At 42.4% G+C, this 24,839-nt stretch overlaps 1 protein-coding gene across 14 annotated transcripts in view; it reads left to right on the top strand.

The window, feature by feature from the left end:
* Positions 1–24,839, top strand: part of PDE1C (phosphodiesterase 1C) — a 316,420-nt gene that overhangs the window by 92,786 nt on the left and 198,795 nt on the right. For 2 of the 14 annotated variants that reach the window (XM_048075563.2, XM_066992248.1), the window contains exons 1-2: positions 1,169–11,039; positions 11,550–11,652. The exons of 9 other annotated variants lie outside the window; for them this stretch is intronic. In XM_048075563.2, the coding sequence (XP_047931520.2) occupies positions 11,552–11,652 (101 nt within the window). In that variant the 5' untranslated portion in view covers positions 1,169–11,039; positions 11,550–11,551. Of the gene's footprint in view, positions 1–1,166; positions 11,040–11,094; positions 11,229–11,549; positions 11,653–24,839 lie in introns of those variants that run through there. 3 more of the 14 variants (XM_013196044.3, XM_066992243.1, XM_066992245.1) reach the window with 3 other exon arrangements.

Raw genomic sequence — 24,839 nt, 5'->3', positions numbered from 1 at the left:
TAATCTCCCTGAATACATGCAGACAATCAAATCTATTGGCAGATTCTTCCTGAAAGGGTACATGACTGTGAAACCTTCTGGAGAAAGGAGCAGCCATCCTGTCTTTTTCCTGCAGTCAAGGATAATTTAGTTTCACATCAAATAGAGAGGAACCCAGAGAGGGTATGAATTGCCTTTAAACTTTCTGCCCTTTGTGTCCTGAGGTGTTGACACCAGTTAACTGCCTGGGAATGTGGGCCACCTCGAACCTCCTTTGCGTCAAACTATTCTTCAATATTGCTTCCTTGTTATTGCATACCTCTTCATTCGGGCAGTCTGTGGAGGCTATTTGTCTGCAGAGCTACACCCATATATAGAAGTTCTTAACTTGCTAATGATATTTTTCTTTAAATCTTTTTTTTTTTTTAATTTATAAATATTATTTGCTTTAAGCATGTTAAGGATCAATCATGGCAGTAGCTTCAGAGGAGGGGAACATTTCAGTCCAGTGAGGTGCCTAAATCTACCTGCAGGCTGACAAAACTGTAAACCTTATTTTTCTCATGGGAACAAGGTGCTTTGAGTTTAGAGGGTAGGCCTTCTCTCTTTCTGATGGGAGACACCTTAGGAGCAGGGAGGGAACCCCAAAGCCCTTAAGCTGTTCAAGGGAGCTCAGCTGCTGGAGTCAAGGAAAGAACGGTGCTTGAAGAACACCTTTTACAAATTTGGAGCAGCCTGTGCTGTGAAATAAAGAGCTGTTTGTACTGAATAACAATATACTCATTTCTTCTCTCTCCTTCCAGCAGGGAAGGCCCCATTACCTTTTCTCCACTTGTGACAGTGGGTTGTCCCTAGGTGGTTGTCCTTTCCTGTGGGTGTCAGCCCAAGACCTCTCTGCATGGAGGTAGGAACAAGTATCTGCAGGGCACAGGACTCCACGTGTGTCACTGGGTCTAGCCTCCTGTGTTTTGTATAACCCCTTGGGTAAACTGGGGAACCTTGATATAAGCGTAGTGGGTGTTTTTCATTCTTGCTGCTCCAGTTAGGAGGCCTTTCCAGAGGTTCAGTGCTCTGGTGGATAGAAATCTTCCAGCTTCGAAGTTGTATTTAGGGCCAATTTATCCCCCTCCCCGCCCCCCCCCCCCCCCAGTGTTTACCTCTGGTAATTACAGAGGGCAGTTGCAGTCCTGTTCTGCCTTCCTTGTGCTTTGTTAGCGCAGCTACTGTCTTAGGGTTTGCATCAGCAAACAAGGAGGGAAGAGAGTCCTGTGAGGGATAACTTACCCCACATGCTCGTCTTGCTTTGAATCATGTCATGTTGCTCACGCTGCTATTGTCTGTTGTCCATTTTTTTTCCAAAACGTCAAATGTGAGGTCTTTGTAAACTCCCAGTATGTTAGATCTACTATTTTTGCATGATCACAGGGAACTGATTCAAGAAAAGAGAAACCAGGTTAATCAGCCATGAACCAATGTGATAAATAGATGTTGCTTTTTATTCCATTTCCCTTTTTTTTAATTAGTCTTTCGTTCCCTGAGTTCTAATGCCTGGTGAATTACTGAGATCAGGCTAACGAGCTTCTACTTTGTGAATCACTTCAGCTAAAAGTCACTATATGTGTTAGAGCCGTGCTACAAGGCAGATATTTCTCTGATGATTTTCCAGGTTCCTTGGACTCAAAGCAGTATGGTTTTGAATTTTGCCTCCCCGTGGCTGGGTGAACTTACCCACTCTCACCAGCCACTTTTAGCTTGCACCCATATCCAAAGTATGTTATATATGGAAAGATAAGGCAAATATTATTTGAATTTGGGGGGCTCTGGGTGGAAAGGGATCTACATAACGTTCCAAAGCTAACATTTGTCACTTGGGCTGCAGTCTGCCAGAGTTGGTGAGTTGAATAATTCTGACTTGGCTATTCCCCTCTGCTGGCAAAAGCCAGTGGAGCAATCAGAGCTGGCTATCTACCTCCCCACAGAAACAGCGGATGAGGAGAAGGGAAGGAATAGCACTTGGGCTTCCTGGCATCAAAAAGCAACTGTGAATCTTTCTTCTTTACAGCAACTCGGTGTATTTTAATCCGGAAACCAAAAAAGGGCAAAAGTGGAGGTCTGGCTTATAAATGACTTCCACACTCTTTTAAACCTTTAAAATTTGATGGTATATACATATATTCTATGACAATCGTAGATTCCTTTCTTAACTCCACAAAAGATAATATATGATAGACAATAATTTCTATCTTCACTCTGTAATTTGTGTATATTGAATAGCACAGGGGGCAGCATTGGCCTATGTAATAAAATATACTGTGTGTATGAGACAGGGACAAGCAAAAAACCTTCCCTTTCTACCTCTCAAACATATAAGTAGTAGTTAAAAAAACAAAAAAAAAAAACGCAAAACCTTTGAGACTAAGTTGTTCTTATTTTGAATAAACTTCAATATTTACTCAGTCTCTTTGCATCTGAAGATCTGTGAAGGATAACGTGGAGCAGGAAACTGCAAGAAAGTTGTTTAGAGGCTTCAGACCAAAAATGGTCTACTTTGACTTCATTGAATGTTTGGTACTGAAAAAGGAAAAGACTAGAAAGCCAGCCCTTGCTTAATTCCCTAATCAGGTATTTCTTTTAAGTAGTTAATTGCTTGGACTACTGCTCACATCTCACCTGCTTTTGCCAAGACTTTCCATAGCTGAGTTTTCAAGCTCTTCTCATTATGTTTTGCAAAGCATTTTACAAAGCTGCTTTTTCCCTCAGCCATCACTCCTCTCTCATGCCTCCTTCCTAACATGTCAGGTGTAGCAATGCAGGTTTTAAGACTTTCTGGTGCCATGGAGGTCATTAAAGAGAAACAGACTTTTAAAAATGCTCTTCAGGAGTGACAGTGCTTTTGTCAAAGTTGCACTGCTCTGAGTGCAGTACGGATTTTTATGGAGCTAATGCAATGACGTGGTTTAAGTCACAACTTAAAGTGTCATCAGCATGGAAATTTTCTTGTTTTGGTAAGCTTCCCAAGTTAAAGAAGGTTTCTGCAGGTTTTTGAAAATCTGTCTTAACAGAATCTGAGCAACCCTGGATCAAAAAGGACAGATCACAAAAGAGGTTTGCAGTTGTCTTAGTGGAAATATTAGTCGATCTTATGTGACAGAAAAATTCTTGCCAGTCACCAGAGCTTTTAATCAAATCTGTCTGCCAGCTCAATTCACTTGATTAAAGACAAATTTAAATGAACAGCAACTGCATTTTTTTTGTGCTGATAATTTTACTGTCACTTTTGCAATCTTTATATATATATATTTATATATATATATATTCTTACTTGAAATGCTTTAATTTGCCCTCCCCTAAATATCCTGGTTGAAATTCTCTATAGCGTGGCAGTCCTGGTGGCAGTCCGAGACTGAACATGTTATTAGGATGCAGAAAATGCAGCAGCAGTCTTAGTATATTAATCTAGTTCACTGCTTCTGAAACTTTTGGAAAGTGCAGCATTCCCTCAGTCAGCTGCGTCTGTGTTCCTTCTGGACAGAGAAGCTAGCACTATCTGTAGTTACTGGATGTAGCAGAAATCATAATTCCCCTGCCTTGAGGGAACTGGGCGATTGCTTGTAATTAAAGGCAGTTAGCAGTCCTTTAGATTGCTTTTGCTGGGCTAGTTTTGACACTTGCAGCCTTGTGTTCCAACCCTCAACTATGCTGGTGTTCCTGGCTGCACGGCTATGGCATGAATTGGTTTCCATCAAGCCCTAAAATCTAGTCTTAGGCAGGAAAATAAGAGACCAAATTTCATTTCCAAACTATAGTTTGGGTAGTACTTGGTCTAGTTTAATAAAACCAGATGTGGAATTAGAACAAAACCAATGTACCTCATTTATATCAGTGTAACTCCAGATGGTAACATGGATGTTGCTCATTCACACTGGTATAATACACAGTTAAATTCTGACTCTTTAGAGTAGATTCATTAGACTCAGGACCCTATAATGCCCTTGAATAAATGCAACAGAGGCATGTATGCTGTGCTGACAGTTTGCTGCTATCAAAATACAAAAATTTAGGTGAATATTAATGCTTTTCCAGCAAACAAAAGCTGAATCAGTTACCAGTAATTGTTCACTACCATCTATTTCGTAGTGCAGTATGACAAAGCTAATTATGCTATTAGATGAATTGTCTCATGTATTTGCTTTCTGAGTCTTGTGATTTATTTATATATTTCTATTATTAACTCTTCATACACTTAGCACAGTGATTACCTTTCTCAGAGTTCAACCTCTTCATACACTTAGCACAGTGGTTACCTTTCTCAGAGTTCAACCTTCTGAAGTTATGGCTTGTTTGGGACAGCACTGGAATTCTTTTTTTCTTTTTTCTTTTTTCTTTTTTTTCAAAGATAAATACAAACATCAACATCCAAGCAACATCAACATCTAAGCATTTGTAATCTCTCTCTTAAATATGAAGAATAAGTAGGATAAATGCAATTCAGTAATACAACTGATCCCCTCTCCCTCCTAAGCTCTTAAACAAACAAAAAAATTGTTCTTAACTGAAAGCAATCAAGAAACTTTTTTATTGCTGGGATAGAGACTGAACAAAATCTAGCAGGCTCATTTTGGCATTAGCAGCATTAGCAGAAATGTCAATGTTTTACAAACTGTTTGGATATAGTATTAGCATAATATTTTGGAATATGGTACTGGCAGACTCATCACAGCCATATTTGCCATAACTGAAGTTCAGAATCCAGACTAAGATATGCAATATTGAAAACAAAACAAATACTTTGCTGTAATTTTGGTTAGAGGCATTAGTGGTAAGAGAATAAAATATATTCTGGATTATTTCTGCATGGACAGACATGAATACATTGTAGTAGTACTAATTATGGACCTTGTTATAACGCTTGAAGCTTTCATTCTGTCAAATCAGATTAATTGATGGGAGAAAACATGTATTCGCACAGGCAATATGTAGGAATAGAAACAGGCAATGTTTCAGCACATGTACAGTGCCCCATGCTACCCCTTTGGCACACAGTAGTTTATGCTGTTTTTGCTGGAGTCCAGCAAAGACTTCAGACATCTTTGCTGTCTGAAATTACTGTCCCAGTTTGCTCGTACCCACCGAAGTGCTGTTTCCATCAAACAGGCTGCTGTCTTGGGAGCATTTTTGCATACATTTCAGTGGCCTTCTAAATGTTTTTGATCTGCACACTTAGCTCTGGTGAAGTCTGTGAAGAGGATAATGAACTTTCACACTCTTTTTCTATTCTTTGTTTAAAAAAGAAAGGAACTGTATATGCCTTTAAGGAAAGGTGTTGTTGGGGAGTTTAATGCAAGGGCAAAGCCCAGATTACAGCAAGGTGGTGTGTCAAAGGAGGCTCTGAAATGTCTGCTTTGGACTCGTGGTTTCATGTTTGAAGTATCTGTTCCACCCTCCTGAGAAAGGCAGTCCTGCTCCTGCATGCTCAAGGAATTTTGTCTGTTTAGTGACGTCTTCCTTTGCAGAGGCATATTGTGGACACTATTCTCCTCAGCTGCCTTTTTAACACCTCTCTGCTGCATGTCAGCAGCATCATCCTGTATCAGTATTCCTACATAATAGTGCGCTTAATCAGGAGGGAAAAATACCTGTAATTAAGATCTTTCCTGCACAGCACTCAGTCAGAAGTCTTTTAGCATGAATGCAAGTGCAGTCCTGGACTGAGGAAGAAGAGGCAAAGAAGGTGAAGTCCCCATTTGCCTAAATCTATGTGCTGTGATGAAGGGGGAAATGGGTGTAGGGCTTGTTTGTCCTGCCTGAGGCCTCCACATTGCTCCTCATCCTTTGCTGTCACTGGGAGAGCTGACCTGGTGCCATAGGATGGGAGTATGCAAAAGCTGTCTGTGGTGGGTGTCCCAGGGCCTCTCCCATGGGTTAGTGGAGGAGGGAAGGCAGTTGCCTCTCGGGTCAAGGAGGAGTCCTCTTCCCCTGGACTCCATCCCAGGTCATAGAGCAGCAGGGCTAGATCTTGTCTGAAGGCAGCAGCAGTGTCCTGAATCTCTCTTGCATCACTTGAGAGACAGCCTGGGGAAGTACTTGGGTGCAGCAGAGTGGGTTAAAGCTTGTGCAGAGCTGTTCCAACTGTAGGGACATGCAGTGCTGTATACGCAGCCCTACGTGTGCTACCAGCATGACCTTCTTTCCCCAGAGGCTGTGCAATAGATGTCTTTGGCAAGGACATGGGGTTTTGCTCTGACCTGACCTCTCCTGTGCTTTAGAGATGTGGTTCATCCATCAGGAGGTGGCTTACTGTTGCATCTGTCAAATGGCAGTCATGATGGGCAAGCACTTCAAAGGGAGTCACCCAGATGGAGCAGTTTGTGCCTTGTGTGCTGAACACATCGTGTGCCTGGGACTTGTTGCCTGAGTGCAGTGACTGGAGTGAGAGCTGAAGCAGTTCTGTTTTCTCAGCCTAGAAACTTCATCCCTTTGGAAGCTACTCTTGCTCAGTAGCTATCCATTTAAGGACAAGGCAAGTGAGATGATATGTATTCATGGTAGATATTTGCAGGACCAGTTCAGAATATTTTACAGCTACAGCCATTGTCTCGATATTTACTCTCTTGCTATCACAAAATCAGCCTGACGGGCAGCAGCTTTCTTAAGCAAGGAAGGAAATCCCAAACTTGAGCTCAAACATTGTGATATCAATACCCTGCATTTATATTTTGACCTGTGTTACTCCCTCAGTACCTTAAAATCAAATGGGCGGAAAGAAAGACATTGTGTTTTGTGACTGCTTTGCTTGCCACTGAAAGGCAGAGACGTGTAACACAATAGCTGTTCAGCGGTGGGCATCAGCATAACGGGAAGTAGTACAGGAAATGAAGAATAATATTATATTCCAGAGACGCTGCTGGAAGAGTTTAAGCAGACAGCATACCCCAGGCTAATGTCGGCATCTTCACTCCTGTGGGAAAACTGCGGTGAGTGCTTGCAAAGTGAGCGGCAGCCACAGTTGTGGTTCTGTGTGTATCCTTCAAAAGAGGTTCCTGGAGCAAACATATTGGGTTGCCCCTCATAATGCTCAAGAGGAAAAAGGACTGTCTGGGGAACTTTGTGCTCCTATTCCCGATAACTTAAGAGACTGTTGCTAGACGTAGTTTTGCATGTGGCCACATGTTGTCTTGAGGATTAGGGGACCTTTTGAAGGGCACGGCTGGCTGGACAACATCAGGTGCTAAGCTCCTGTGGACGCAGACTGCAGGTAGTGTCTTCCTGCTGCTCCAGATGCTGGGAATTCCTTGCTGTCTCTAATCAATCACTGTTACCATGGGAGAAAATAAAAGAGCTACTGTACTGTAAAATTTTGTTAAAAAACAAAGGGAAACTTTATTTTTAGGAAGTCCCAAATGACTTTTTTCCCCCTGCTTGTCTTCTGTACAAAGCAAAACCAAATGGAGGGGTAATGGAAATTGAAGGGGAGAGATTCTTGCTAACAGCTTGTTTTATTTTGTTACCAAAGTGGTGGTGGTGTGTGGGATCCCATCAGGGACCTCAGCACTAACTGAAGTGGTGCAGGAAGCCACCCTGTATCTTCAGCGGCACTGTCTTCAGTGCCATCTCTGCCTGCATTGAGCAGATAAACTTGTGTCTTTGTCTCAACTTCTTCAGCTACGTGTCACAACTGTAAAAGCATTTGCCTTTGGCAGGAGTAGCATCCTCAGACACGTTCCTGATTCCTTTGTGGCTGCCTTTAGACTTTCCACTTGATTCCATGAGCTTTGACATTGGAGTCTCTCTTGCCAATGCTCTTTCCTCTCCCAGTTTGTGTTTTGCATATCACCTTGTTTCCTGCAAACACTGAAGCCCTATCTTTGCCCATAATTCCTATAAATATCACTGCTGTGACATCATATCAGTCCAGCCCTTAGTTTCCTCAGCAGTTGAGTGTAATGACGTTTGTCTACATTCTCCTGATTTGGCCCCTGCCTCAACTTCCCATAAAATAAAATAAAATAAATAAATAAAAAATAAAAATAAAAAATTTATTTTTACAGTTAGCTATTAGAATACACAGTCTGTATTCAGTGGCTTATGATCATCTCAAAGACTCTTGGAGGTCAAAATACAAGGAAACAAAATGCCATGCAGCATTCAAGGCTGGGAAAATATCTGTGTTCTCCTGTATCACCTTTTTAACAGTATCTTATCAATATTTGCTTAGGTCTTCCAATCTGTGGAGGAATTGTAGCCCAGCATAGAATCTCATCTTTCTCTATTTTTTCTTCTCTGCACCTTGCTATCTTTATCCAATATCTCTTCTGTGTATGTCTGCCTTCATAACTATGACATTGGTTCAAAATTTTTCTGGTGTTTCTGCAGTCACTTTTCTTTAACTCTTAGCCTCATCCCTTTCTATTTGCTTTTAGCTATCAGCTGAAAATAAAAGTTTTGGCTTTCTTTCGTAACTTTTTCTCTTCTGTCATTATGTAGCTAGTCTTTTTGGCATGATCTGGTGTTTTAAAGGTGTGGTTTGCATAGTAAATAATAACATGGTGAAGGTGAAAAGTATCTGCATTCTGCTAATCCTGCCTGGCTGATTATTGCTGAGGATAAGCATGAGTCATGGGCTAAATTGATAACGTGGGTAAGCTATGGACACAGGTTACACCACCATCAGATTGTTGTTGACACATTTTACTCATAAACTGGCGCTCATACATTTACAGTTGAAAGGGAAAAGGTTATTTGAAAGGTGTATGGATTGTGGCATGTTGGCAATACAATGATGATTCCTGTCAACAATTGAAATGTCATGCAAAATGTTCCTGTCTAAAGTGGGATGGAGAAAATACAATCTGTGCATCCAGCAGTAGAATTTAAACATGCATACAGGAAAGGATGAAGTATAAAAGGGGACTTTTCATCCAGACATTTTATATAACTGTGATAGGCCCCACACACATACATGGGGTTGAATATCTGCCTCTGGTTTTCATGTGGAGTTTATGTTAAAATATCTGAAATGCTTAGGAGCTAAAACCTGTGCCTTATACACCAATATAGAAATTTCAGAATCTATGTGTTGATTGGAGCACTAAAAGCTACAAAGGGTTTTCTTAAATGTGATGGCTTATACATGGAGAACCAGGCCCAAAGTAGGTCTAACATCAAATGTATTTTGTATACTCTTTGGCAAGATGATGTAGAAGTAGTGAAGGATGACAATGTATTGCTCTTACAGTGTTCTTTCCATCAAGCACTTAACTGTCCTTCCCATAGGTAGGTGGTAATGCTGTGCTGTTTCTCAGATGGAGACACTGGTCAGAAGTAGGGAAATGATTACCTGTCACCTATGAAACGTGGCAGAGCTTCTGGGTCTTACTTATGACACAGTAAGACTGGGTCAGCTTATTGACACGATCAGAAGTGCCACAAAGTTGGTAAAACTCTAAGAATGTAAACTTTGATTCAGTATAGACTGTTTTCTTTCTTTCAGTATAATAAAACCTTTTATGGAGCTATGTGTTTGTAATGTCTAATCTTATTCTGTGTATGGAAAGTGTCTAATCTCACCAGAATTAAAATGAAAACCGGCATTTTTTGTACTTTGGAAGAAAAGCTTAAAACCATGTAGTTTTACCTAAAAACTTTATTTTTTTCCTGCTGACAACTGCCTTTTTCATTAATGGATGCTAGGCTTTTAGTTTTCCTGTGTAGGAAAACCACTCTGGAATATGCAGGAACAAGAGAGTGAATCAGTAAATTGTTGCACAACATCAGCAGCTTGAGCCCAGTTATATACGCTCTTGCACACAACAGATTTCAAAGCTGAAAGCCCTCAGACTTTGTGTGTGTGTGTGTGTGTGTGTGTGTGTTTGTGTGTGTGTACTCCCATGTTAGGAGAATCTCTGTACAAGCAGGCATAGTCTGTTGTTACTTTGCCCATCTGGATTTTGAGGTAGTCAAGTTACATTACGAAGAACTGATTAAAGCCCTTTGAACAGGGGCTTGGTTGACTAGGCTAATTAACGCATTCTTTACATTTTCACAAGCTGCTCGAGTGTCAGCGTGTGGACTTGTACACCTGGCATTGGAAGTCATAGCCAGCCAACATATTTTCACGGGAGCCTGTCTTCCCTTGCATTGCAAACTCCTCTGTTGCGGGTTCTGCATCTCAAGAGGCAACTTCTACAGTACGTGACAAAATGTGTTAAGGCTAGCATAATGTTTCGACAGTTATTTTCCCTCTGCTCAAGTGTCTTTGGCTGAATACACCAAATCAATAACCTTAACTGAAGAGCGGCACGCAGGGGATCTCAGCAGAGTTTGGGAGTTGATTGATGGGGTCAGGGCAGTGAGGGACATCTCTGTCCTCCCGTCTCAACCCTGCCCAGAGGAGGAATCCCACCAGTGTAAAGAAAAATACCCTGTGTCTTGCTCCCTGCTCTGCCTGGGGTCTGTACAGGGACACTCAGGGGAACTGGAGGCGGGTGTCCTGTTGCAGAATTGGGGCAGTAGCTTCCCCCGTGCAGACCCCTGGAGTCTGAGCCACAGGTCCTGCTGCAAGCCTCCTGCTTTATGAATTATGTACTGTCTTTTAATGTATTGTTTGTGGTTGTTGTTGAAAGGCATTGGTACAGCCGTTACTAATGTGTTGGGCTTGATCTCTCCTCAGCATGCGGACTTTCCCCATCCTGTTTTTTGGGGCTTTGGACAATGCTGCTTTACCAATTTATTTATTTCAAAGTGAATTTTGTCCAAGTTGTAAACAAGAGGAGGCTGCCTGCAATGAAACAGATGGCTCTTTGCCAGGAGTGAGTCGCTCACTTTCTGTAATTTACCCTTCCTTTTTTTTTTCTTTTTTTTCTTTTGGTTTGGTTTGGTTGGGCTTTTAATTTAATCAGAGCCAGCCTTTCCCCAATAGCCCGTTCCCTCGCGCGCGCCCGCGTCTGTGTGTGTGTGTGTGCGAGGGAGAGGGAGGCAGAGCAAGAAGCCGTGCCTGGGCTATGCTGACAGACGACTTTTCCCTCAGTTGTCAGGTTTTGAGCCTGTCAGCAGCGCTACTGGTAAGTGGAGGGGAAAAAACCGTGCTGGGGTTTGGGGGGGAGTGATGCTGTCCTGGCGGAGAGCAGCCTGGAGGGACCGTGGGATGCCACTGGCGCAGCGGTACAGGCTCCCCAGCTGCCCATGCAGACGGCTCAGTTGTCAGCGAGGGATTTTCCTCCCCTCCTCCCTTGCTAAAGATCCTTCAGCTGGTATCACTGGTTGGATTCTTGGCTTTTTTTTTTTTTTTAATTGAAAAAAAAAAAAAAAGAAAAATCCGCGTGGGTTTTGCAATCCAGAGCTGAGCCTCTAATCCCCTTGGTCCGCCAGAGGATGGTGGGGTGCTGGGGCGGCTGCCCCCCGCATACACCTGAGTGCTCGTGGGCTGCTCACGCGGTCCTGTGCCTGGGGAGGGGGGAGAAGGGGCTGCCAAAAATGTTGGCCGCTCCTGGGCAGCGTTGTTAAAGGTAGAGCGTGCATGCAGGGGGCAGCGTCTGTCCTCGCTGAGCTTTAACCAAAGCGGTAACCTGCAGCTATGGAGTCACCCACTAAGGAAATCGAAGAATTTGAGAGCAACTCTCTAAAATACCTGCAGCCAGAGCAAATAGAGAAAATCTGGCTTCGTCTCCGAGGCTTGTAAGTAGTATTTTTTTTTTTCATATTCTTCTCCCGTCTCCTCCCATTTTCAAAATTATTGTAGCACTTTCATTTTCCTTTCTTGCTGGTGCCTTCAAAATCACTCAGGAGTTTCCACACCTGTTCTCCATAAATACAGCAACTTAATCTTAGCAAAAGACCCACTTGCTTCCTTAAATTAAACTGCTTGTTACATTGAACAAACATTTTCCAGCAAGAATGTAGAAATGTCATTAATGAAGCATTGTAAGTTATCAGTAGTTACTGAGATGCTAATCACTTTAGTGGCTGCACTAGAAAAGTTTTGTTATAGCCTGAATGGTATCTAATTGGGTCCTCTGTTTTCGATAATCCTACTGTTAGGTGCAACGTACAGAAGAGACTTCTATTCTGCACATGTACACCATTTCTGGCACTGATATGGTTAATAAGGACAAAATAGGCAGAGAATGCACAATTGGAAAGCATTTCTAACAGCGCTTGTGATAGCTGCAGATTCACGTTCCACAGATCAGATTGTACTTATTACTTTATACATTTGTTTTAAGCCTGACTTGCCATGAAACAATGGGAAACTAACTCCTGAGTAGAAAAAAAAAGTACCTGAGCTTAAAGAAGAATTTGGGAATGCAGAAACGTAGAAGTTTATAGACTGTAGATCTTGTATAGCTTATTTAGAGTTAATGTCTGGCATCTTTTTTCAGAGTCTCAGTATGCAAAATGCTGTCTACCAGCAATAAGAGCCACTATTGACTGAGGAGCGTTTATTTGCCCATCAGTTTTCAGGCAAACTGAAGAGGAACATTACCATATTAAGCTGCATCCCTCCCTGTGTTCACATTTTTTTTTGTTGTTGTTCTGTTTTGTTTTGCTTTGGTTTGTTTTTTTTTCCTTAGCCTCACATGTTAGAGTTATTAACATTTCAGCCCTCAGGGTTGGGGGGGAGGGAACAAGGAGGCTAGGAAACAGCAAAACCAAGAAAACATAGGAAGAACAGGCTGAAAACTGAAAACAAGGGGGTCCCAGTTAAACTTGAGTTGCTCTGGGTGTTAGTTTGTGTGAGCAGCAGTGGCATATTTTGTAAAGCATATCCAAAACTTCTGTAGGACTCCAAGCAGTCTAAAAGACAAACATGAATATGTATTTCTTTCAAGGCGTCACTCCAGGAAGCCTGTTTTGTGAAGGAACTTAATCAAAGTAGATGACAGCTGTCTTGTAAGCCTTCCAAATAGAACAGCTACACAAAACAAACCCTCTTATTTTCAAGTCTGTGCCATGCTGTAGTATTAGGAGTCCCTGAATTTCTGTCTAATACAGAGTTTAGAAGTGTGCTGATTTGGATCACACCTGAAGTTGTCGATAATTCTTCAGCAGCATTGTAGTTGAAGGTCTCTTGTGCTGTTTGTACAAGGCACTGACTGCATATTATACATCAAACTCCAGGCTGTTCTACCTTTTGGAGATTTGGCAAAACTGTATGACTTATTTGAGATATGCAATAACTAAACCTCAGGCTGTTTCTCAGTATAGCCCTCTGTGTTGGCACTGCGTGTGTGTAACAAACGTACTTTTTCTCTCGGAGTTTCAAGATTTCTTTGCTTAAAGAGGAGATAGATTTTCTGCAGAATTCGTGCTCACAAGATGTAAACTAAAATGTGTTCTGCTCTAATTAAAGACTGTAGAATATTCTCCATCTCCAGTCATTATACATAGGCTTTTGGTGCATGCATACACACACAGACTGGTTGCAGGCTGAGGTTTGGCATCATATTTCATGACTTTTCTTATCCTTTTTATGCACATCTATTTGTGTAAGAAGAATGAGTAGATGTGCACAGCCATCTTAAGTACCTCTTAAATAAGGCACTTCCTTCTGGAGAGATCAAATACCACTTGAGAAGACATCTCTCCCCTGCCTCTGGTACTTTGACAGCTGTATCATGTAGGAATTAGTCTCCAGGTACAGTGGTGCTGCCAGAGCAGTGTCAAACAGGTAGTCAGAGGCAGCACACTGCTGGCTGAAACTGCCCGGGGACCTGACATCTGCAGCAAGCAGGTACCCAAAAAGTGATTTGATCCTGACTCCGCTCCTTCAGTGAAATGGGCCGTGAGGATGTAAACAGTGCCAGGTGCCCAGCGTTGGGTTTGACATCTCCTTGGTAGGACTTCACCTGCAGCAAGGCTGGTGCCTTCCTCCCTGTCTTCCCACCCGCCAGTGCCAGCTGGTGTGTTTGCTCACAGTGACTCAGAGGACAAACCACTCTCCTGTTTCGTCACCTCTTTTCCAAGGGCTCGGGGGGGGCTCTCTTAATTTTCACCCCATTTCAGCCTGCTTAGTTGAAAGGCAATGCAAACCCAAAGGCTGCAAAGGGGTGGTTAAGCCGAGGCTCTTTTCAGACTCCCATAATTTTGTGTGTTTTCTGGTTAAACAAGTCTGGCGATTGCTGTTTTGCCATGTGCCTGGTACAGTTCTGTCCTGCAGGTTGGTTGGCCTTTGGAGGTTTGGGCATGAGTACAAGTTTTCAAAGAACAGAGAGGTCTTTTGGACGGTGTGCCAAAGGCAGGTTTTTGAGAGGCTAAGCCAGGTGTCTGTTGCAGCATGAGTCATACATTGATGTAAGGGCCAGACAAGATACTGAATTTGCCTCTGGAGTAGATTGGAAAGATTTTCTTCTTGTTTTCATTATGCATCTCTCCAACACACAGATTCTTGGTCAGGACAGCCTGGTTGCTTTATAAGGAGAGTGGTATGAGGCAATGGTCCTTGGGCCATATACAAATTCCTTTTACTGTTTAAGAATGAGGTAAAATACTAATGCCGTAACATTTCCAAACTGTTTTTACTTGGCATATATGTATTCATGGCTTAATGATTCTGAGCAGCAATTTATAGGAGAGTCAAGTCACTGGACCTGTAGTGGGTTAATTAAACCTTCAGGTTTAAGGCAGCATGATAAATTGCTTCATTGGGTGGTAACTCATCTGTGGCAAAAACCTTGTGTGTCTCGAACCAGGGATCTATGAAATAAATACTGTCTTTTATACATGCCCTATTAGATATTAATTTAGTTTTAATCACAGCGCAGAAATAATGTTTTAGTGTTTTATTATTAATAAAGGAAAAGTTTCTGAATAAGCTGTTTCCTGGGCAAAGGTACCATTAGAGGTATATGAGACTCCCTGGGAAAAATCTTGCAAATTGTGTTCTAGCAGCCTTGTCCTTTCTTTATCTCATGCCAGAACATCAGTGAGAGGTTTACTCCAGAGTTCTCCTTGTTGGAGCTCACTCCAGCAAAACAGCTGCCCGTACTGGACATGCAGCCATCAGGGTCCTTTCTTCCCTGGGAATGAATGCACCAGATTTCCCTGCAGCAAGGACTTCCCAGAAATAGACCTGCTTCTAAGTTTCATCATCAGTGCCGTAGATGAATCAGGCTGGAGCAGCTTCACTTCCCTTCAGGGGTATCTTGGGTGTTGGTAGTTAGAACAGAGGAGTCACAGAGCCATGTGTGAAAGGATGTAGCAATACATGCTGACAAACTGTTATGTGAGGATGCTCTTCTCTCTCTTTAGCCACTCTCCTGTAGCAACACCTCCGAGCTCCCCAGTCCCATCACCACACTGGCCAGGGGATCAAGTCTTGAGAAAGCAGATTGCAAAATATAGGGGAATGGGCAGAAAGGTTTTGGGAGAAGATGATGTACGTGCTCTAATGCTCAGGTGGTGAGAAGATATTAAGACCTGGAGGGGGGGCTGCCCCCAAACTCCCTGTGGCTGTAACAGGGCAGACCCTGGGGACTTTAGACTCCTGTGTGTACTTGTCCTGCATCAATGTGAACACTGCCCTGCTCTAACAGCTGGAGAAAGTACCAAACGTGCCTTGCCCAGAGGCTTCCATCTTGGCTGCCTGAGAGGTATACGTGCACTCCTGCTGAGCATGTATTACATGCGTGAGCGGATCTCCTCTGTTCCTTGGCTGCTGCTTGGCTGCAGGGATGTCCATTTGTGCCCTCACATGGGGCTTGCCTTAGAACAGTTTCCTGTTATTCCCCAGCAGCATTCACTCATGAAGGCTGATGAGCTCAGCCTACAAGAAAAAGTGTTTAAGGATGTGCTGATTGTTTGTTTATGGCTCTCAGTAGCTGCTTCTGCCAGAAAAAGGGACTTGAGTTTCTTGCTCTTAAGCAAGGACCATGTCCTGTCGTCTTTGCCCCATGGATGCTCTCCAGAAGGCTGTCTATTATTCAGACTTGCCTTACTCAGCTCTGGGCTTGGACACTGTATGCAGAGGAGTTACACAGAAGTCTGCCCTGTGCTCTCCTGCTGTTGTTTATAGTGCAGTCTGTTAAGCACGGGACCTTCTGCCCTACAAAACTTCAGTTAAGTTTAGACTGGGCCCCTTAGAGAGCACTGTTGGTGGCAGAGATTGGAGACCTGATTTGAAATTATGACTGCATGATTGCTTTTTGAACTGAGAGTTTCTCCAGGGAGCTATAAGCAGCAGTGGCTGTGTTGAGGTGTTCTTGTTTTAGCAAGTGGACTTCTAGCTGTGGGACTTAACTCCCATATCCTTGTTAGGACTCCTAAAGCCCCATAAAGTGTCATCAGTTACCTCCCAACTTCTCAAACACAGAGAAAATGCCAAAGCCCTTTTCAACACTAGGATTAGGTGTCATGTCTGATGGCATTTAAGAATGCAGGGGCACGTATCCAAAGAGCTCTGCTAGTTTCAATAGACCTATGCTAGTTTAGGGTAGCTGAAGACCCATCTTGGAGATATTTTCAGTTTGATTTTTGGTTGCTTTTATGCAGAAAAATAAAAGTTTGATTTCTAGCTGTTACAGTATTAACAGCATCTGCTGGTGTCCCTGAAATGTTTTAAGCATTGTAGAGGGAGAGGAGACAAAATGGATTTTAACCTTCTTCACCATAGCTGGGATTATAATGTTAAATTGCTAAATTCATGATAAATCTCTTCACTCTCAATGTAGTACTTCCTCATGTTGCCAAAGATGAAATTACAAACAGCAGCAATCTCTGAACTGTGACTCAAATGGGATGCTTGATTTTGACTTTATTTTTCAGGCTTCCTGCTCAAACCTGTCAAGGTAGAATTGGCCTAAGAAATCTGACGGGGAAGGAAAATAGAAACACATGTAAATCAGTGTCTTGGAAAACTTCATAGTTTTGCTGAAGATCCAGCGTGATATTTCAGCACTTAGGGCATTTCCTCAACTTCCTCTGCAAAGCACCATGCATCCTATTAACAGTGAAGAAGTCCAAATGCAAATGTTTATGGAAGATTCAGATTCAGATTTGTTCTTGAAGTAAATGGTGAGGCAGCAACTGATTTTAATGGGAAAACATGGAGCCTTGATGACTGAAGACAATTTGGCAAGTGTTACAGTGCCGCTGCTCAGTTATCTGTTTCCCTGTCTTATCTGTATGTGCTCTGCAGTTTTTAGGTTTTCTTATTTGAAAAATGTCACATACAGAACAGCTGGTTCTCCCAGTGACAGTAGCCTGATCTGCTTCATTTTCATTTATGTAGCCATCGTAAACAGGAAAACAGAGAGCTCCCTTGAATTCCAGAGGCACTCTCTACACAGTGGGCTTTGTCCCCAAATATTTTAGCTGGCAGCAGATAGTAGAGGTTTAAAAAGCCCCTCAGAAAGCACCACTTTGTTAGGAAATGTGTAAATTAGTCAGTTTTCAAGTGGAAAATATGAATATGCTAATTCCTTTCCGGAGGTGAAAGAGGCACTCCTGCTGTCTTTGGTCTTGGTTTCAGTCTTCCTGAACCTCCCGAGAGTCTGGGTTTAAACTGAAGCCCTGTTCGCCCTGGAAGCAGAACTGAGCAACCTTCAACCATGTTTCAACACAGTCATTGCTACCCTGTTTCTAGTTTGGCTTTCTTGATGAGCATAGACAGGGATTACTTGTCAGAGAACCATGTCAGGAAACCACTCTATAGGCCTCTTAAGTCTGTATTTGACTTTTCCTGTGTACCACAAGTTGCTGCTGAAAGTAACGTTGGGAACAGGAGGTGGAGGCAGGAATAGATGATGTTTGGCTGTCGTGCTTCCTGGAAAGACTGAAAAGGTCTCACTAGTTAGAAAATGGGTGCTGGGTATGTGCTGGAGATGGCCGTGCTCCAGCGTTAGCCTACAAATTCTTAGTTTGGGTGAGCTGACCTGTGGGTGCGAGTGACTTAACTAGTTTTAAAGTTTGTTGGGGTCTGGTTGATCTACGATGTAGTTCTGCCTGTGGTGTGACCATTAAACTCACCCATAATAGCTTATTTCAAACTGCCTGCGGTATAGCCCTTGAAAGAAGAAGAGGAACAGGAGAAGTGCTGCCAGCTGCTAATCTCATGACTGAAAAACGGACAGAGGAGAAAATATATTATAATGAATAGGAGCACAGGAACTTTGGAAGAAGATAATTAAAAAGTATGGTGTTCGGAGGTGTAGTAATGCAGTAAACTGATAAATTTTGCCACAGTCCTTTGGTTACTTTGTTCCATACAAAAACTTTTATTTGAATCTTAGATCGATAAATGAATCCTGTAGGTAACAAAAGAGAGAAGACTTCATGTTTAATACTGAAATGTTGACTAAGAAATAATATACACTCTCTAGTTTTTACCATAATCATAAAAAAGCTTTTATTCTTCTGGAGGTAGTACAAATGAATCATACCTGCAGCCTAAAAAGCAATTATTTATTTCAGCAGTCATAAAAAGAAGACCATAGTCTGCTGTAGAAGAAAGCGCCTCCCTTTGTAATATTAAATTCAGTGCTTTTCAAATATCACTGCTATAAAGCTTGCAATCCTGCATAAGAAACAAGGATATGAAAAAAGTTATTTCAGGGAAGATGAATTTAAGCCTTGGATCAAAGGGAAATTAAGAGTCTTTCTGGAATTCTCTTTTAAAAATGCCTTAGTGGGATAGGAGTCCAAGCATAAAGAAATAAAAGCCGATGGAAGACAGCACTGAAAAATCCTCTGCGTGTTTGTGTTTTAAAGGCTGTGAGGCCAGCTCATCTCCTAATCTGCCAGCTTTTGGTGGATTCAAACACTATATTAAATCCAACTCAGTCCTTGAAAGGATTTTTATGTACTCTTTTTTTTTTTTTTTTTTCCTGAAATCCACGTGAGGTATTCCTCTTCCATTCTTTTGTCTTGTTCTATCAAAAAAATCACTTCAGTTCCTTCAAAATACTAGAAACTGCCTGGCTCTGAGGGAAGATTGAGGTTCACATATTAGGGCTGACCCATTAAAACACTACAGCAGTTGTGAAACATACCTCTACAGATGTGATTTGCTCTCAAACCACTAGGGATTTGGATAGATTGGAGATTTTCTAGAAGGGTCTGTTTGGATTCATAAGATTCATAAGGCTGTTTTTGATCTCATGAACTGTGCTGCTAATACTGGGAAGAATGACTTCATTGATACCCATCCATTTGCAGGAGTGAAATTGGAATTCAGTTCATGGTCTTTGAAGAATTTGGTTTTGTTTTCTTTGAAGAGTTTGGTTTTCAAAGACATTCATGGATTGATAAAAGTTGTTTAGCCTCATGACAGTGCAAAATTTTCCCTAAGAATGCTAAGCCTGATTTTGTGTTCAAGTTTGTATTACAGCTGAGGAATGGACCTTCCTCTAGCAGTCACTGTACTGCTCCAGGTCTCAGACAGAAATTGTCTGCAGTTGTCTTGGATATTCAAAAAGCGGATTACTTTGAAGGTGTGATTTAAAAAAAAAAAAAAAAAAGGAAAGGAGAAGAGAAAAGAAAAGAAAAGAAGACTGGTGAAACTGTGTATAATAAATTCATCTGGTTGACTTCAGTGGAATCAGGATCCCTCTCAACAATTGGTAATGTCCAGTTGAGGATGGTTGGATTTTCCTGGTCAAGAAGCGTGGCGCAGAGCCCTCAGAGAGCCATAGCTCTACATGGCTGCCAAGAAGAGGTTTGAAAGGCTCTCTGTCTGCCAAGGTACCCAATTTATGTCACATCAGACTGACTCACCTTCTTTCAGAAGACCTCCATGCCTAGCAGTTGGTGACATCAGATGGAAAAGTCCATGTGAGCGCAGACATGAATGGCAGAGGATTTTCGTAGTCTTTCTTGGAGAGAGATACAGGAGACGATTTATTTATTAAGATGAATATAGTCTTGTATGACATATTCCATGCTTTTCTTCCATATCTGTCAAGCTGTGGAGTCATTTTGTTATTAACATGATGCTCTGAATGGCTATTAGTAGGTCTGTGTCATCACTTTAGAAGTGATTTCTTACACTCCTGGGCACAGATACTATTCGTGCACAAAACTCCTAGCCAAGACAGAAAGTCGCACAATATCCATCTGTGGTACGAATCCTGGCTTGGTACAAATCTCATTTCAACACCAAGATTAGCACAAATTAAACATAAGATCTGTGTCATTTTAACAACTAAGATTGTACAGAGCCGTGTAGCTGCAGCTGTAGCACGCAGGGAGTCCTTGCAGGGAGGAACAAACTACAGCAAGCATCCAAGGGCAAAGGAGTTGAAGTAGAACATAAACTCCCTTGCAAGGCTGAACAGTTCAGATGGCTGCTGTAAACGATGCTCAGATCGCACTTCCTCCCATGCCTCCTGTGGAGCAGCTGGTTTTCTGGGATTCACTAGCTGTAAGCAGTTACTGGTTTCTGCTAAGCAAAGAGACTGAATACACAATTTAAATATGCTCCTATACACATTGGTGCAGCAGGGACAGCTACAGTCAGATGGGAGAACTCTTCTTTTCAGACTTGCTTGAAAAGTGAAAGAAGAGGAAGCTGTGGGGGTTGAGGCTGTGGGGGGAGAATTGGGAGCTCATATACAAAAGACCATACTGACTCAGTAAGGGTGGAGAGGAAAACTAGACAGCTTTAAAAAAGGAGGGGGGAGGAAGGGCAGGGGGAGAAAGGAGGTAGCTCTGTGGGTTCTTCAGGCCCCTACATGTAAACATTTGTTAGATTTATTTACTCACAGCTTAAAATAGCTCATAGCACAACATGTACGCAAGTCATTTAGGAGTTTGAGTTTTGCTGAAAATCACAGGGACAAGGGCTGCCTTTAAGGGCATTTGAAAATGTTGCCCAATTTGTAGCACAGTATTTTCTGCCTCACTGAAATTTTAATGGGAGGGCTTGAAGGAAAGCCTACACGTTGCAAAAATACTGCTGGTTATAAATGCTGCCCAAAACACTGCTCTTGCATCATGTTCTGAGTATGTCTTCATTCAGATGAATGAGGGGCCCTCCTTCAGGATGCTATTGCCTTTTTTTTTTTTTTTTCACAGGGTGGGGAAATTGTTTTTGGTATTTGGGCCTTGTTCTTGGTGTAACACCACTAAAAATTCTCCCTCCAGTTGTTCTCATTAGTTTTGTCTGGGCAGTCATCTTTCCTTTCCCCTCTTTGCACTTGCATTCTAGGTTCAGGGAGCCTACTGATTCGGATGCAGTTTGACGGGATGTGTAGATAAAGTCATTCATTTCATATGGAGAGTGTCTCTAAAGTGCTTTGCAGAGAGAAGCTTTCATATAAACGCTCACTGATCTCTATAAGACCTGTTTCTAATTAGCTTGACTGCAGTGAAGACATCCCCTTGCAAATGGAGAAGAATGAAATTCCTGAGTTATGCAAATTTGCTGAGTAACTCAGAGTAAATTATCATAATGGTCCCACCTAGCCTCAATGTCTGTGAAACATCAAATTGCATTTTGAATTACCTTCACCTTATGGAGGCAGGAAACTTGACTCCAACCTTAAAGCAGCCGAACTTTTAAGAACTAGAATAGCAATCACAACCGTGGCACTTGCCATGTGGACAGGACTGGAGGATTTGCTTATTTAAAAACATCTTTGTGTCTGAGCTTTCTGAAGACCACCCCCCTCCCCTTCCCACGGTTGCTGTGGCATCTAGTTGCTTGCGAGACAGCTGGCGACAGCAGGGAGTAGGGCCTTAAATAATAGAAATTTCGCACACCCTCCTCCGTTCCCTGCATGCATGCTCAAAGACCGTTCCCATCTGCTCACCCGTCCGTCCCATTTCCCTCTGCCGAAGTTTCCCCTGTGTGGTGAGGAGTTCCCAGGCCCTGAGCACAGGGCAGTGCTCCTGAGCTGCAGATGGCAGCAGGCGGGCATTGCTGTGGGTTCTGCTCCCCTCCTTCCACTCTTCTTTTGTTTTGCTGTCATGCCTTATTCGGTAGTTAGCTGTATGTCATCGCACCATGTTTTTCATGCATAGGGGGTAAAGGAAGGAAAGATGGGAAGCCTTATTCCGTACAGAGGATAAAGCCATAGCAATGTAGAACTAATGTGGACAGAATAGCCTACGGTCTGCTGAAGGTGCTGAGCCACGCTGCAACCAGCAGTTCTGAGGACAGTAAAGGCAGAGGTCCAACACTAAGGACCCTCCATGAAATCTCTTCTCCTCTAAGCAGGCTTCTGCAGGCTCTCTCAGAGTCATGTTGCTCTTCAGCCTGCCCCCCTCTGTAATGTCACTGTTCCTGGTGAAACACAGAGTGGTGGGAAGCCCAGAAAAAAAGCATTGGCTGTTCACAAGAAGTTTAAATGTTGCCTTTTCCTAAGGGTCACATTTAATGAGTGGTCTGTTAACAAGGAGGCATTGTCAGGACAATAGCCGTCCCTCCCTCACTGCACAAAGTCATGTTGCAGAAAGCCCTGAATCATTTCTAAAAATTGGCGTGCTGAAGGAGGGGGTGGCTGGGAGGTGGGGAATGGGGATGGGGAGAGGAGCCTTATTTTGGAAAGGGAACACTGCATCTTTGTGTGGCAATTTTTTCGCCCCATGTTTAGGCTTGTTAAACAGTAATCCGAGTGTTTCAGCCTGTAACCCAGAATCAGGAGAGGGCCTGGCACAAAAACCATGAGATTTAAAATTCTGCGTCACACCAGCTGTCTACGAGCAGACAGAGCGGGTGGGTTGTGTTCAGGAGGAGGAGGGTTGGAAGGGGAAACAATAACAAGCAGCAGTCTGATAGATTTACTAGAGCTTAGGGCAAGATGCAGATTTGTTTAGTGATTTCACGCACGTGGCTGGTCTGGCCTGATGTAATTCCAGTCCATGTTTCCTGTCTAGATATTTAATCCAGGGTATGAACAATGATTTCCCCCCGCACACACTCTCCCCCATCATTGTGCGTACTGTTACTAATCAAAGAGCCGCCCTGCATGAAACAGACTGGACAGCTGCCTGTTTGGCTCCTGCAGAATCTGAATATGTTCATTTTACATAGTAGCAGTAAGTAAAATAAGTTTTTAATCTGTTCATGCTTGTTTCTTCCAGGGTCTCACAGCTTTTTCCCACTGGGGGAATGAAATTCCAGCTCAACTATTACATGCTTTGAACACACAGGATACATCAATATTGCTGCCATACGTGCTCGGCAAAATGATGCGTTACGTTACTGCAAAAGGAACTGTCCCCTTTTACACTTCTTGTTGACCTGACTTGTTTTTATAAGCTCTTTCTGTAGGAAAATGAACAGGATACAACTTAAGAACGCACAGGAAAGATTGCGTATATGCTGCCTTTTTGAGACATTGTAATAACAAGGAAGCAGCATCCCACTTGCGAGGTCAGTGTTGCCGTCTAAACACAATGTGCAGCACATCTATACTCAGAGCAGCAGGGAGATATTCTTCCCTCCCAGCCCCTCTGATCCCATTTTGCAATACGTGTCACAATCTCTTCAGTGGGAGAGGCTTCAGGATAGGCATGTTGAAGTGCCACCCATCCTGTACTTTGCAAGTCATCCCCTTTATTTATTTCAGAGCCAAATGTTCCGTAAGTCATTTGGAGTGGCCAGCTAGAAAGCAACACAGGGTCATACTAAGTATAAATGTACTTTAAAACAGTAAACATGCAAACGTCATGCAGTGATGTGACTTCACAATCTTTTTTTTTTTTAATTATTTTATTTTATTTTATTTATAAATGTGGATACTGAGAACTGCTCTTTCTTCTTTTCAGGCTTCAGGACTTTGTTTTCCTGAAAAGTACTTTCCTGTAACTGGATTTTTATGAGCATACTCTTTTCTTTGGAATAGGATATATATGAAGCACAAGATAATTTGCTGGTTGTGTACTAAGAAAAAACAGAATGAGCAGTAGATCATATTCTCTTCAAAGGGCCAGGTTTTCAGAAACAACCCCCTTTTACTTTTTACTTAGTATTTTTCTTCAACTAAGTCCATGCTAACTGCAATGGCAAGTTTTTTTAACAGTTTTTGTTTCCTTTTGTTTTGTTTGGTTGGTTGGGTTTGTATGAAGTGTGATGGAAAACTGAGTAAAAATAGAGGAGAAGCTTCAAGATTTCAGTAATTTTACTGGTTCTGTACAAAATCTACATGAATTAAACTGTATTTTTAGAAATCTTTAGAACAAATTTTGCTGACTTTTTTGGTAGTCAAGATGCCAACACATTAAAATACCAGTCCAGTCTGTTGCCTGGTACAAGATAGTTCCAGAACTGAATTTGAGTTAGTCTTTCTGATTTGCTCTTATGGATACCTCATTTTGTGACCAAGCTGGAGCGCTCAGCTGTCTCCACAGGGTTCCCACTGTTTCCCACAGATCCTTGTGCGCCAGACTGTCTTGCTTGAAACCTTTGAGCCTTCCTACATACACACTATTCAGTGCAGACCACATAGATGAGTAAACTTTTTCTTCGCTTCATTTTCTCCTCATTTGGTATATGTACTATGTCATGGAGGGATGCACAGCAGGTAACTCACCTCTTCAGACAGCCGGTGCTGTTTATCAAAGTTTGAGCAAGCCACGATTGCCCTTTGTTAAAAATGAAGCTAACTAAAATCCTGACAATTGATCATGGATCATCTTTACGGCAGTGGAAAATAAAATACCTTTAACTAATACAGCTCTCACATGCCATTGTCTGAATAAAATTGTTATAGCTGTATGGGGTCCTACCCAGCACTCCTGCTCTTGAGGGTGGTGAATAGGTGACTGCATTTACACTAACCTTGGGAGATGAGATCAAGACCTGGGTTGAGTTTGTGGTGCTAAGCAGGTAAAGTCAGTTGGATCCTCCTCATCTGTAGGAACAGATCTTGAGAGGGACCTCCTTTTTACCATCTCTCCTTTCCCTCTTTCTTCTTTCACCCTCC

Source organism: Anser cygnoides, chromosome 2 (genome assembly GCF_040182565.1).
Source record: "Anser cygnoides isolate HZ-2024a breed goose chromosome 2, Taihu_goose_T2T_genome, whole genome shotgun sequence".
In the NCBI taxonomy this organism is placed as follows: domain Eukaryota; kingdom Metazoa; phylum Chordata; class Aves; order Anseriformes; family Anatidae; genus Anser; species Anser cygnoides.
The sequence above is the reverse complement of the archived record's forward strand: the minus strand, read 5'-3'. Positions and strand labels throughout refer to the sequence as shown.